Source organism: Hemiscyllium ocellatum, chromosome 6, assembly GCF_020745735.1.
Source record: "Hemiscyllium ocellatum isolate sHemOce1 chromosome 6, sHemOce1.pat.X.cur, whole genome shotgun sequence".
NCBI classification, from domain to species: domain Eukaryota; kingdom Metazoa; phylum Chordata; class Chondrichthyes; order Orectolobiformes; family Hemiscylliidae; genus Hemiscyllium; species Hemiscyllium ocellatum.
The window spans coordinates 59,422,103-59,436,666 of record NC_083406.1 but is presented as its reverse complement, the minus strand read 5'-3'; the positions used below and the strand labels follow the sequence as shown (position 1 = coordinate 59,436,666).

The window sequence follows — 14,564 nt, the reverse complement described above, 5'->3', positions numbered from 1 at the left end:
GACTTTATTCCAATCCAGAGTTGTGGATCCTAAGGTGAGTAAACAGTCCAGTGCGAGATCCACATTTCCTTCCACAGCTGATGTTCAAACCGGTTATTGTCTGGCATGATCAGGTGCTTGCATGATTCTCTGCTCTCTTGGCAATCATTTCCACGATGGAGCTTTCAGAGGAGAGCTTATTTTAGAAATTTTGTGTCAGTAAAATGTGGGTGGCCAAATACAACGGATTGACTGTAACCAATGACTTGAATCTGGGGATTTAGCTTGAAAGAGGACATTGATAGTTGAATATCTATCCTGTCTGGATTTTATGGAGGCACCACTGATGGTATTTCCCTTGGGATTTAAGACATTTGCTGTACATTGTTCATGTCTCTGATGCAGGTAAAATTTTAGACCAGGAGATAGATAGGTGTTGTGTTTGAGGCCTTTGCCCTTAAACAGCTAAAGGCTACACGTTGGAGATAATGTTGAATTTCATTACTAGTGTTGGCCTTCTCTGAAAGGAGGCTCCAAAGGTATGAGAATTAATCCACATTGTCCAGCAGCTTGCAATGGATCTTGATTCTCAGCAGCCGTGTTGTGTAGCTGGAGGAGGCAAGTAGAGGACCTCAGTCTTCAGGATGTTTAGCATAAGACCAATTGTCTCAGACCTCCATAAATGCATCAAGAATGTTTTGGAGCTCAGCCTCAAAGTGTGCTCATACAAGTATTGTCAGCACACTGTAGCTCAGTGATTTGATTCTGGACTGGAGATAACAGGTTTTCCATTGGCCCTCCAAAGGTCTTTCATTGAGAAGCTTCATGGATGTGGGAGGGATCTGGAAAGGAATGTTCGTGCAATGATACAATGTTGATTGTCCTCACATTGCACTTGTATTAGGTCCTTAATGAGATCAATGGCTTGCATATTATCATGCAGTTGGTGGAGGATGGTTTTGAATTTCAACAGGCAGCCAAATTTCAGGAGGGTGGATTGACTCTGATTAGGGAGGATGCTCGTCCTGACTGACCAGTTGAAGCAAAGGACCTCGTGCAATAAAACAAGACCATGTATAGAGATTGCTGGTGCTGTCTGCATTTTCTGGACTTTTCTTGCTATTAAGATTTAAGTCCACTGTGCATCTTGAAAGACTTAATCCCATTATGAGCCCTGCAAGGAAAAGGTGATTGAGGAGGTTCCTTGCAATGACCTTTCTGTGATAGACAACAAGAGAACACTCTATGACTAATGCATGCAAATTGAATCTATGTTTTGTTTTGAGAAGAGTTGAACATAAAATAGAAATGCTACGATTCACTTGCACAGAAGATTGTTGAGACCACATCTCAAACCATGTGCAGTTTTGAACTCCTAATTTTCAGCCCTTTCAGTGTGGAACTGTATTGAAGGCAACTGAGAGGAGGTTTACTAGATGGATACCTAGAATAAGTGAGTTGCCTTATAAGGACAGGTTCGACAAGCTGAACTTTTTTCCCACTGGAGTTTGGAAGAATAAGGCGTGACCAGATTAAACTTTGTAAGATCTTGAATGGTTTTGATAAAGTTGATGTGGAAAAGATGGTTCTTCTTGTAAGTCAGTCCAAAACTAGGGGTCATGATTCGGAGATACCGGTGTTGGACTGGGGTGTACAAAATTTAAAATCACACAACACAAGGTTATAGTCCACCAGGTTTAATTGGAAGCACTAGCTTTTGGAGCGCCGCTGTTTCAGGTGGTTGTGGAGAACACAATTTTAAGACACAGAATTTATAGCAGAAGTTTACAGTGTGATGTAACTGAAATTATACATGGAAAAATTTCTTGATTGTTTGTTGAGTCTTTCATCTGTTCGAATACCATGATAGTTTCACTTCTTTCATGTATAAATCACACAACTTTCTTTTAAGAAGTTACATTCTCAGGTTAACTGTAACAATTGGTGTTAGTCCCCTGTGTTCTCTGTCTGTGCCATAACGGTTAGAATGATTCTGATCTAAAAAGTGAGATAACACAGTTTTATATGAACCCATGCAGTTTTTTGAGCAAAATACAATGTAACTCTGCAAGTACAAATTCACCCCACCAAACATATACATATATGTGTGCATGGTGGGTCTTTGTGTTTGTGTGCGCGCGCCTCGGATGGGGGGTTGTGAGTGTGAGAGAATGTGTACATATGTGTGTATGTGAGTGTCTAAGTCTGTGAGGGGGTGCATTTGGGAATGTGTGCATGTCTGGGGTGGGGGGTTGAGTGTCTTTGAGAGAGAGGATAGATTTATGTTAGACAATGGAATAAGCGTTTATCAGGGGTAGATTGAAATGTGAAATTCTGAATAAAGGTATCAGTCATGATCTTATTCAATGATGGAGTGGGCTGAACGTTATGACCAGTGGTGTCCTACACACATCTGTGTTTTGACCTCAGTCATTCACCAGTATGGTTATGACTGAGCTCAGCCCAATCTTGTTATAATAAACCTTGGTGTTCTTACAGCTTAGCCAGTCTTCAAAATTAGAGGTTGGTCTTTCTAGTTATGAGGTATCACCATTTCAGCCTGCTCTGATTTTTGATTATTTTAAGGACATGTGTTTTCCCTACATGAAACTACAGTACTAAATGCTTCACGTGTCTGATACTTAGAGAACAGGAGACCACTGTGCTAAATTTGTTTGAGCTGACTTGTGGAAAGACTTCTTCCCCCCCCCCAATTAATCCAGCTCTTCTGTTCTTTCTCCATATTGTTTTTCCTCTAGGTATATTTCAATTTCTTTGTTAAAGTCACAATTTTATCTCCTTCCATTCTGCTTTGAGAATATGTGATTCAGGTTTTAACAACTTAGAGATGTACAGTATGGAAACAGACCCTTGAGTCCAACCCATCCATGCTGACCAGATAGCCCAACCCAATCTAGTCCCACCTGCCAGCACCTGGTCCATATTCCTCCAAATCCTTCCTATTCATATACCCATCCAAATGCCTCTTACATGTTGCAATTGTACCAGCCTCCACCACTTCCTCTGGCAGCTCATTCCATGTATGTACCACTCTCTGTGTGAAAAAGTTGCCCCGTAGGTCTCTTTTATATCTTTCCCCTCTCACTCTAAACCTATGCCCTCTAGTTCTGGAGTCTCCGAGCCCAGGGAAAAGACTTTGCCTATTTACCCTATCCATGCCCCTCATAATTTTAAAAATCTATTTCCCGTCTAGTAAATTTTTACCAGTGATATCCACTGATTATTGTCTTGGTTACTGATCCTGCTGCCAATGGAAACACTTTGTCCTTATTTACTGTATCAAAACCCTTAATAATTTTCAATATCTCAATTAATCTCCTTTAAACTCTCTCTGCCCTAAACCCTCAGCATTCCTAATCTCTCCACACAGGCAGGAAAAAGGAAAGAAAGAAGGAATTTGCAATCAACACTTTTTTTTAAAACATTACTCCTTCCCAAAGTTTAGTTCTTCAGTCACATTGTTCTGCTTACCATTTCTCAGCATGCTGAAATTTAACAATGCTCATCTTTTTTGTCAAAATTCCACAGGTTCTCGCTATCTGCCTTTGTTCCCATGGTTGTTTTCCTCGCATGCTTTATTTGCTGCTCTAATACTAGATTATTTTATATTCATACCCCTTCCAACTTCTCAGGGCACTACTCTCTACAGGACTGTCTAAAATCCTTCAGCTTTTCCATTCATTGTCAAAAGAATTCTCTTCAGTGTTGTCTTTTTTCTTTCTGTACATCTAGTCGATGCCCACTTACTTCCTGTTCAGTAAAATGTTCTGAAACATTTTTCCTCATGTGAGATTGTTCGAATGTTTACACCTTCAGATTAATGAAAGTTAGGGCTTTGTTTGGTCTGCAGATTTAAGCTGTAATAGTCAGGGCTAGTTTGATAGTGAGACTTAAAATTCCCGATGTGACAATAATCATGTCACCATGTCAGTATTAGAAGAACTTACTATTTTGTCATTAACAAAATAGTACACTTGTGGAATTGCAACAGTTTTCCATGGAACAAAAATTAGAAATACTCCTTTTGCAATCACGGATAACTAACAGCATCTAATTCATTCTGCTGCTTGGTGAAATTAAGATCACTGTATTTAAAAAAACTAAAACCACAACATCAGCCACTGTTATCTGTGTGATTCTGATATGCATTTAGAAATAGCTGCTAATTGGAGCAATTCTATATAGTAAAGATTTGTGGTTAATCATGTCAAGTCACCGTTATGATTATTAAGATCTACCTCCAACCTTGTAGGGTAATGGAGTAATATCATAGTATATATAAACACAGTAAGTAGACAATTGAGAGAAGAAAGGCTTTACCAAAGCTAACAATGATCTCTTTCTCATCTGAAGCAGGATTGCATGTAATTATTTTTGAGTCAAATTTAAGCTATGGGCTACCTACATTAAATTAGCTAAAAGAGTTTTTTTGGAGAAATGTCTCTCTAGTTATGTTAACTGGGAATATAATATATGTTATAGGGATTGTCATTTCACTTTGATGCAATTATTCTTAGAGATAAACAGGTGTCTATAGATACATGGACCTTTGCTAAGCCTGTTGCACCTGCACTGGCTTTCTGAAAGAGCTATCTCCTTGGTCCCATTCTATTACAATTTCTCCAGGAGTAAATAAAAAAAAATCACCTTACGTCATGTCTTTCATGACTACAAGATGTTTCAAAGCACGCCAATGAATGGAATACATTTTTCAGTACAATCACTTGTTTTATTTTGTTTATGCATGAGATGTGAACATCTCTGGTTATGCCAACATTTATTGCCTATCTCTAATTGTCCTGTAGAAAGAAGTTGTGAGCTGCCTTGAACTGCTGTAGTTCTTAAAATGTAGTGCTGTTAGGAGGGAAGTTCCAGGATTTTGACCTAGTGCCAGAGATATAGATCATTATATGCTTGGTTAATCCAGGTCAGGATAGTGTGATGTGGAGGGGGAGTTGCAGATGGTGATGTTCCCATGCATCTGCTGCCCTTCTTCTTCAAGATGTTAGAAATTGGAGGTTTGATGAATTACTATAATAATTTCTAATTGATGCATACTTCTGCCAGTGTGTGTGTGTGGGTAAACAGAATGAATGTTCGGGGTGCTGGTCAAGTGGGCTGCTTTTTCCTGTACAGGTGTTAAGTGTTTTGGGTATTGTTGGAGCTGTACTAATTTATCTATCCAGTTCAGTTTCTAATCCATGATCATCCTCAGTATAATATCAGTGGGCAATTCATGGTAGTCACTAGAAATAGGAGCAAGAATAGGCCATTCGGTCGCTCAAACCTATCTGCTTTTCAGTAGTATCATAGCCAATCTACCTAGGCCACAGCTATTTTGAAGAGTACCAGCTCTTAATAACCCTCAACTCTCTAATATTTCAAAAATCTATCAACTGCCTTTTTAAATACTTGTAGTAATATAGCCTTTGCAACTCTCTGGAGTAGACATTCACTACCGTCTGGGAGAAACAAAATAGTGTCCATTAGTTTGAGGTTCTTCACTAGTGGAAATATCATTTCAAATTCTACAGTCATTCCTCCATATCTGCGAGTGTTCCGTCCCACAGAACCTCTGCAAATGATGAAATTTCTGAGTGCATTTAAAAATAGGTTAAAGTGGATAAAAATATCACTGAAACACAAGTTCTGCCCGAGGATGTTCATTTATGTTGTTACTTATTTTCTGGCGTGGAAAGGTGAATTTGCGATTTGTGATTTTACAGATGCAGCGGATTTACTGTTCCTGCAAAGCCTGCTCAGAATCTTGCATTTTTTAATAAGATTGCTCCTTATTCTTGCAAAGTATGAGGAACAAGGGCCTAACATTTTTAGCCATCCCAGAAATTAGTGTGATATGCCTCTTTCAAATGCCACAATAATGCCATGGGGTGATGGTTAGATTGAGATAATCATTGCCCAATACTTACTTGGCATGAATCTTTCTTGTCATTTATTAACCCAAGCCTGGATTTGTCCTGGACTTATTGCATATTGGCACGGTCTACTTCATTTTCTGAGACTATGCAAATGGTGCTGCAAATTGTTTTATCATTAGTGCCGTTGCCACTTCTGACTTAAGGAAGTCATTGAAGCAGTTGAAGATGAAGATGATTGCAAGGAAACTAGGCATCCATTTACAAGTGTTAAGGCCCTACAAACAATACAAGTACGATAAGTAAATAAATCACTTTTTGTTTAGCGATGTTTATTCATAGGAATAAACATCACTGTCTAGCCCAACATTTATTGTCAATCCCCAATTGCTGAAATGACAGTGGAGATCCTCCCTGGCCTATCGCCTTCATCCCCTCCCCAACTCGCCTATTTACTCTATTCTACTTTCTCCCCACTCCCACCCTCCTCTAGCTTATCTCTCCACGATTCATGCTCTCTGCCTTTATTCCTGATGAAGGGCTTTTGCCCGAAATGTCGATTTTGCTGCTCCTTGGATGCTGTCTGAACTGCTGTGCTCTTCCACACCACTAATCCAGAATCTGGTTTCCAGCATCTGCAGTCATTGTTTTACCTCAACTATTGTTGTAGGGCTGGAATCACATGGAGATTTATACAGGTTGGCAGATTTCTTTCCCTGAAAATGTGTAGCTGGAAAAGCGCAGCAGGTCAGGCAGCATCCAAAGAGCAGGAGAATTGACGTTTTGGGCATGAGCCCTTCTTCAGGAGTTTAACCTACTGCGAATCCTCTTGCAAGGAAGATTTCCTTCCCTAGCAACTTTAGGCTAGCTTTTAATTCCAGATTTTTATTAGATTCAAATTTCACCAGCTGTCATGATGGGATTTGAACTCATGCCCCCGAACTAACAAAGTTAGAAGTCACACAACACCAAGTTATAGCTCAACAGGTGTATTTGAAATCACAAACTGTCAAAGTGCAGCTGCTTCATCAGCTGAAGTCACTTCCGCTGACGAAGAAGCTATACTCTGAAAGCTTTTGATTTCAAATAAACCTGTTGAATTATAACCTGATGTTGAGTGACTTCTGACTTTGTCCACCCCAGTCCAACACTAGTACATGCACACCAGAACTGGCATTGTGTTATTAGTCCAGTGACATTTCCACCACCAATTTAATACAATTTCAATGACATTTCTTGACAAATTGGTATTTTACCAGCACCACCAAGAGGACTCCCCTATTCTTCTTTGAAAAGAACTATAGGATCATTTGTACCTTCCACTGTTGATCTTGAGTTTCCGATCTATTGTTTCAGGAGCACACTGAATAAAATAACATTACCTGGAGCTATGTTGCTTTTATTTTACACCTTGAAGGAAAACTCTCAACCAATTTTGTGATATATTGGATATGGTGCACATATATTACTTACTTTGCGAAGAATTAATCCTCATCAGATTTGATTTACTTTTCCTCCCCATCAGCTTCATGCACTTTTTAATTTCTCCCCTGAACGTGCTGAGTTACTTGAACTTGAAATGAGCAGGGGACAAATAAACTCTAAGTCATCTACCTGTCAGCAATTGGTCAGTGTTGGAGAATAACCCAAAAAGAATTCTTACAGATGTTTACACATCTCTTAGCTGGGCATTTAGTGCCGCCTTTTACTGGTTTCTCTGTATAATTGAGAGATTGCTGAAATCAACAGTCTCTGATTACCTAATTCAGAAAAAGACCAAAAGCATAACCTTTATGAGGCATGGCCTGCTGACTGGCGAGCTGAGTGAGATTCATGGTGTCTATTTTTGGGCAGGCCTGCTATCCACACATCAATCAGGTAAGGCCACCAGTAGATCCTTTCGTGGAAACAAGACGTAAAGCTGCAAATGTGTTGCTGGTCAAAGCACAGCAGGTTAGGCAGCATCTCAGGAATAGAGAATTCGACGTTTCGAGCATAAGCCCTTCATCAGGAATAAGAGAGAGAGAGCCAAGCCGGCTGAGATAAAAGGTAGGGAGGAGAGACTAGGGGGAGGGGCGATGGAGGTGGGATAGGTGGAAGGAGGTCAAGGTGAGGGTGATAGGCCGGAGTGGGGTGGGGTTGGAGAGGTCAGGAAGAGGATTGCAGGTTAGGAGGGCGGTGCTGAGTTGAGGGAACCGACTGAGACAAGGTGGGGGGAGGGGAAATGAGGAAGCTGGAGAAATCTGAATTCATACCTTGTGGTTGGAGGGTTCCCAGGCGGAAGATGAGGCGCTCCTCCTCCAGCCGTCGTGTAGTTGTGTTCTGCCGGTGGAGGAGTCCAAGGACCTGCATGTCCTCGGTGGAGTGGGAGGGGGAGTTAAAGTGTTGAGCCACGGGGTGATTGGGTTGGTTGGTTCGGGCGGCCCAGAGGTGTTCTCTGAAGCGTTCCGCAAGTAAGCGGCCTGTCTCACCAATATAGAGGAGGCCACATCGGGTGCAGCGGATGCAATAGATGATGTGTGTGGAGGTACAGGTGAACTTGTGGCGGATATGGAAGGATCCCTTGGGGCCTTGGAGGGAAGTGAGTGTGGAGGTGTGGGCGCAAGTTTTACATTTCCTGCGGTTGCAGGGGAAGGTGCCGGGGGTGGAGGTTGGGTTGGTGGGGGGTGTGGATCTGACAAGGGAGTCACGAAGGGAGTGGTCCTTGCGGAACGCTGATAGGGGAGGGGAGGGAAATATATCCTTGGTGGTGGGGTCCGTTTGGAGGTGGCGGAAATGGCGGCGGATAATACGTTGTATGCACAGGTTGGTGGGGTGGTAGGTGAGAACCAGTGGGGTTCTGTCTTGGTGGCGGTTGGAGGAGCGGGGCTCAAGGGCGGAGGAGCGGGAAGTGGAGGAGATGCGGTGGAGGGCATCGTCGATCACGTCTGGGGGGAATCTGCGGTCCTTGAAGAAGGAGGCCATCTGGGTTGTGCGGTGTTGGAATTGGTCCTCCTGGGAGCAGATGCGGCGGAGACGAAGGAATTGGGAATATGGGATGGCGTTTTTACAGGGGGCAGGGTGGGAGGAGGTGTAGTCCAGGTAGCTGTGGGAGTCCGTCGGTTTATAATAGATGTCTGTGTTGAGTCGGTCGCCCGAGATAGAAATGGAAAGGTCTAGGAAGGGGAGGGAGGAGTCTGAGACAGTCCAGGTGAATTTCAGGTCGGGATGGAAGGTGTTAGTAAAGTTGATGAACTGTTCAACCTCCTCGTGGGAGCACGAGGCAGCGCCGATACAGTCATCGATGTAGCGGAGGAAAAGGTGGGGGGTGGTGCCAGTGTAGTTGCGGAAGATGGACTGTTCCACATATCCTACGAAGAGGCAGGCATAGCTGGGGCCCATGCGGGTGCCCATGGCAACTCCTTTAGTTTGGAGGAAGTGGGAGGATTGAAAAGAGAAGTTATTCAGGGTGAGGACCAGTTCAGTCAGTCGAAGGAGGGTGTCAGTGGAAGGGTACTGGTTAGTGCGGCGGGAAAGGAAGAAGCGGAGGGCTTTGAGTCCTTCGTGATGGGGGATGGAGGTGTACAGGGACTGGATGTCCATAGTGAAAATAAGGCGTTGGGGACCGGGGAAGCGAAAATCCTGGAGGAGGTGGAGGGCGTGGGTGGTGTCCCGAACGTAGGTGGGGAGTTCTTGGACTAAAGGGGACAGGACCGTGTCGAGGTATTGGGAGATGAGTTCGGTGGGGCAGGAGCAGGCTGAGACAATGGGTCGGCCGGGGCAGGCAGGTTTGTGGATTTTGGGCAGGAGGTAGAAACGGGCGGTGCGGGGTTGTGGGACTATGAGGTTGGAGGCGGTGGATGGGAGATCCCCTGAGGTGATGAGGTCCTGGATGGTCTGGGAGATGATGGTTTGGTGGTGGGAGGTGGGGTCGTGGTCAAGGGGGCGATAAGAGGAGGCGTCCGCGAGCTGGCGTTTGGCTTCAGCGGTGTACAGGTCAGTGCGCCAAACTACCACCGCGCCTCCCTTGTCTGCGGGTTTGATGGTGAGGTTGGGATTGGAGCGGAGGGAGTGGAGGGCTGCACGTTCTGAGGGTGAGAGGTTGGAGTGGGTGAGAGGGGTGGACAGGTTGAGTCGGTTGATGTCACGGCGGCAGTTGGCTATAAAGAGGTCGAGGGCGGGTAGGAGGCCTGCACGGGGTGTCCAGGTGGATGGGGTGTGTTGGAGGCGGGAGAAGGGGTCGTCAGAGGGTGGGCGGGAGTCTTGGTTGTGAAAGTAGGCACGGAGGCGAAGGCGGCGGAAGAATTGTTCAATATCTCGCCGCGTGTTGAACTCATTAATCCGAGGGCGTAGGGGAACGAAGGTGAGGCCCCTGCTGAGGACTGATCTTTCATCCTCAGAGAGGGGGAGATCTGGAGGGATGGTGAAAATCCGGCAAGGCTGGGAGCAAACATCACACCAAAGCACCATGGAGCTGTTGGTGGTTATATCTCTTGCATTCAGCACTATCAATGAGGGGACTACTGCTAGAATAACATTTGCTGGAGTACAAGGATCATAGGGAATGCGGACCATGCCAGAAGAATTGTGGAGATGGTACTGATGAAACAAGAGGGTGGCGTGTGGTCTTCGCTCACTGTGGACACTCACTTCCTGGTGTCCAGGCGTTAGTGATTGCTTTGCTTCAAGAGATAACACCTGCCCAACCCATTGAGGTGAGAGGTGGCCCCCACAGTTTGACCTGTTATGCATACAGCATGATGACAGACCAGTTTGCAACTGAATTAATCCCAAAGGTGGTGGCATGAGGTTCTTAAATGGTCCCTAATTGGCCACTTAAAAGCCTTAATTAGTGGCAAGGGTGGCAGGTCAACTATGAACCATCTCAACAAGAGCTTAATTTGGTTGAAGTGTGCAGGCTGTGATGTTCAGGCACAACACCCTAACTAATTAAATGCTCTTCCCACCTCCAGCAAAAATAGAAGATTCCAAAGACCTCCAGCTTGAAACTGGCTTTTTCCAGGCATGAATTATTCAATACAGTACAGGACCACTTCTTTATATCGAGCCATGAGAAAATGCAAAGGAGTGTGTTTATAGCATTACCTAAACAACAATATATTGGCCAAGAAACAATTTGGTTTGAATCCTTTGTTAACTTTTGATTTTGTAAAACTTTTACATGCAGTTAAGTCACTATGAAAATATTTGAGTCATAAGGTTGTTATCAAAATAAGATTCTCAAAGAAGCTATTTATCTGATCATTGAGTGAATGGCATGCTCTGGTCATTTGAGCTTTCGGGTTATTGATTATGATTTTCATAAGTGAATTACTGGCATCGCCAATTTTTTTTGTCTGCAGAAACATAAATGGGTATTTTAAAATAAAGCATTCAAATAGGATTTATTTTGAACAATAAATCTGTGTTCAAATTAACTTCTCAGAAACCCTGCACTGATATTTATCAGAAAATGACATACTAAAATTCAGCTGGATGTGCTTTCTTTGGAATTACGACTTTCAGATTTTGATTGCCCATTGGATTTTTATTTTGTTATTTTTGAAAGGACAGAGAATGGGTTGGCATATTTTTACACTTAGAATAACTTTCCTTTTACCTTTGTTTTGTACAGGTCCTGTTGTTTTGCTTCACAGCTGCCCTGTACATGTTCTTCTTTAGGTAAGTATATGGTCTTTGTATTTCTCAGCCTTTTTAATTACTGAGTTTGCTGTTTTCTGTCGTCTTTTCGTGTGTTGATCCAATGCTCCCAATTATTGGGAGGTTTGCTGAAATGTTATTCCCATCGAAGAGAATTGTATTCAAAGCTTTGAAAGCTTGTCATTCCCTTGAGCCCTCTGGGTCAGAGCAATGAGTTTGAATATGTTTGCAAAAGACTTGGGCTGAGCGAACTAGTTAGAATGGCACCACAGGTCAGCCTATTTTTCTTCTGAACAAAACCATTTGGAATAGATTGATTTACATATTAGACAAGACACAGTAAAGTACAATCATGGTTCATTGATGAAGCACAAAGAACATTGACAGGTATGTTCAAATTGAAAGATGCAGTGCTGACAATTTTAGGTAATTGCTCATTTCCTCTATTGTTTGATTGAAGTTGTAGCAAGCAATCAAAACATGAACACTTGCCTATACACTATAAACAATTTAATCACCTCAAATGATATTTGAATTTAATAAGCATAACAATGGTTACCAGACTTCAAAAGATAATGAAACACTTCTTGTGGGGGGGGATAATTAACTTAAGCAGTAAAGCTTCGTGGGATGAGATGGGAATAATAAACATGAGCTTTGTATTCCAAAGCTTACCTGTGATCAACCAGTGAAGATGTGAGAGTAGAAAACATGAAGTTACCATGGTAGTTAATCCAGTTTCTCTATTGTATAGGCCTACAAAAGTTTTGCTTCATTTTAATTGATCTGAAAAGTGGATACTCTAGTGCACACTTGTAATTAAGTTACAATAAATACTTTCCCAAATCAAGGGAAAACATAGTGGCATTGCGTTTTCTTTTCTAACAATAAATACTGAAAATATCTTTGTGCTATGCATGTACTCAATTTTGTTGGATCCTTTCAGAAGGTAAATAGATATATATATACTGTGACGATCACCTCGTCCACAGTGAGGCAAACAAATTTCTTGGATCTGGCATGAACTTCACTCGTATTTAAATTATAACCATAATACTTGCCCTGTTCTTTTAAATTGAAAGATATTTGTTGTTCTTGGCTCTTCATTGTCCTTTTGTGGCTATTCTGTTGTTTCTTGAAGAGAGTAATTCTTTCACCAAAAGAAATAATACTGCTCTGATTAATTCTTCAAAGCAAGCTGGAAATGACTTAAATTATTACCAAAATAAGAGAATAGTTATTAGATTTTTTTTTAGATTAGATTACTTAGTGTGGAAACAGGCCCTTCGGCCCAACAAGTCCACATTGACCCGCCAAAGCGCAACCGACCCAGACCAATTCCCCTACACTTACACTCTCTCCCCCCCCCCCCCCCCCCAACACTAATGGCAATTTAGCATGGCCAATTCACCTGACCTGCACATCTTTAGATTGTGGGAGAAAACCGGAGCACCCGGAGGAAACCCACACAGACACAGGGAGAAGGTGCAAACTCCACACAGTCAGTTGCCTGAGGTGGGAATTGAACCTGGGTCTCTGGCGCTGAGGCAGCAGTGCTAACCACTGTGCCACCCACAAGTTATAAATCTTAATCAAGAGAAGATTTGAAAAATGCCTGCGTACATTCATTTAAGGCTCCGTTCACAAAGCCAAATGTTGCCAAGATGTACAAACCAGGAGATTTTTGGCCTCAAATTCCAGTTTATACTGAACTTGATGATCTTGCCTGGGTTGTGATAAAGGTGCTGCAATTACACTAAATGTTCAATGCTTAGGAAAGTTTGCAAAGCCGGGCTTTCAACTCTTGAAGGTATGTCTGCTAAGTGAGGGCACATTCGGGTTTAACAGTGATCCTTTGCAAGCCTTAACATTGTTGGCCAGAATATCCAGAGGCTTTGGCATTGGGAATAAATACTGGCTTTCAAGCGAGGAGATTTGGAGAGAAAACTGACCAAAAATTGCAGGTGTAACACTTGAGAATCTTGGAATTTTTAATATTTAAACTGGCTCATGTTTTACTATAATATTTTAACAAGGAGGGTTGAATTAATCATTCTCTAACAGTTAATGAAGAGCCTCCGTGTCCCTCTTCATCACTCAAAAAAAGTATTTCTAATACATTTCAAGAGCTCGGTAAACATCTCCCATGCAGTAAAATGTGAGCAGTAGCTTTGATTTACATAGCACCATTAAAATAATAAATAATGCTTCACAGGAAGAAAACACAGCAAAATTTGACACAAGTATATAAGGAAGTTATCCTGGTGCCAGGATGACTTCCGGGGGGAGGCTTGGGCGCCAGTTTGCCGGTGAACGGTTTGGGTTCGGGGGCTCAGTGGTTAGCACTGCTGCCTCGCAGCGTCCGGGACACAGGTTTGATTCCAGCCTCAGGTGACTGTGTGGAGTTTGCACATTTTCCCCATGTCAGCGTGGGTTTCCTCCAGGTGCTCTGGTTTCGTCCCACCGTCCAAAGATGTGCAGGTCAGGTGAATTGGCCACGCTAAATTGCGTAGAATGTTAGGTGCATTGGTCAGAGGGAAATGGGGGTTGGTGTGGCCTGGTTGGGCCAAAGGGCCTATGTCCACATTGTAGGGGAATCTAATCTGATCAAATCCACATTAGGTCAAATTACTGAAACTTGGCTAAAGAGGTAGATTTTAAGGGTTTCTTAAAGAAGAAAACTCAGGTAGAGACGTGGAGAAGGAATGAGTACCAGAGCTTTCTGCTGAGAAAACTGATAGCACAGCTGCTAAGGATGAACACTTATAATTGGGGTTGTGTGAGATGAGAATTACCTTGAGCTCAGATATCTCGAATGTTGTGGTGCTGTAGGAGATTGCAAAGATAAGTTTGGGTGAGGACACAGATTTCAACACAAGAATTTGAACTTTAAAATTGTGACATTACAAAACTAGGAACAAATATAGGCCAAAGAACAGAAGGTGGATGAGAAAACATGACTTGGTCTGAATAAGGACACTAATAGCAGAATTTGGGTGATCACAGGTTTAAAGAGGAGAATGTAGGAAACCGATTAGGAGTCTTTTG

The 14,564-nt window shown here is 42.7% G+C and overlaps 1 protein-coding gene across 2 annotated transcripts in view; it reads left to right on the top strand.

Moving 5' to 3' along the window:
- Positions 1–14,564, top strand: part of tmem135 (transmembrane protein 135) — a 556,007-nt gene that overhangs the window by 355,637 nt on the left and 185,806 nt on the right. For both annotated transcript variants that reach the window (XM_060825966.1, XM_060825965.1), the window contains exon 6: positions 11,491–11,537. In XM_060825966.1, coding sequence (XP_060681949.1) covers positions 11,491–11,537 — 47 coding nt within the window. The remainder of the gene's footprint in view (positions 1–11,490; positions 11,538–14,564) is intronic.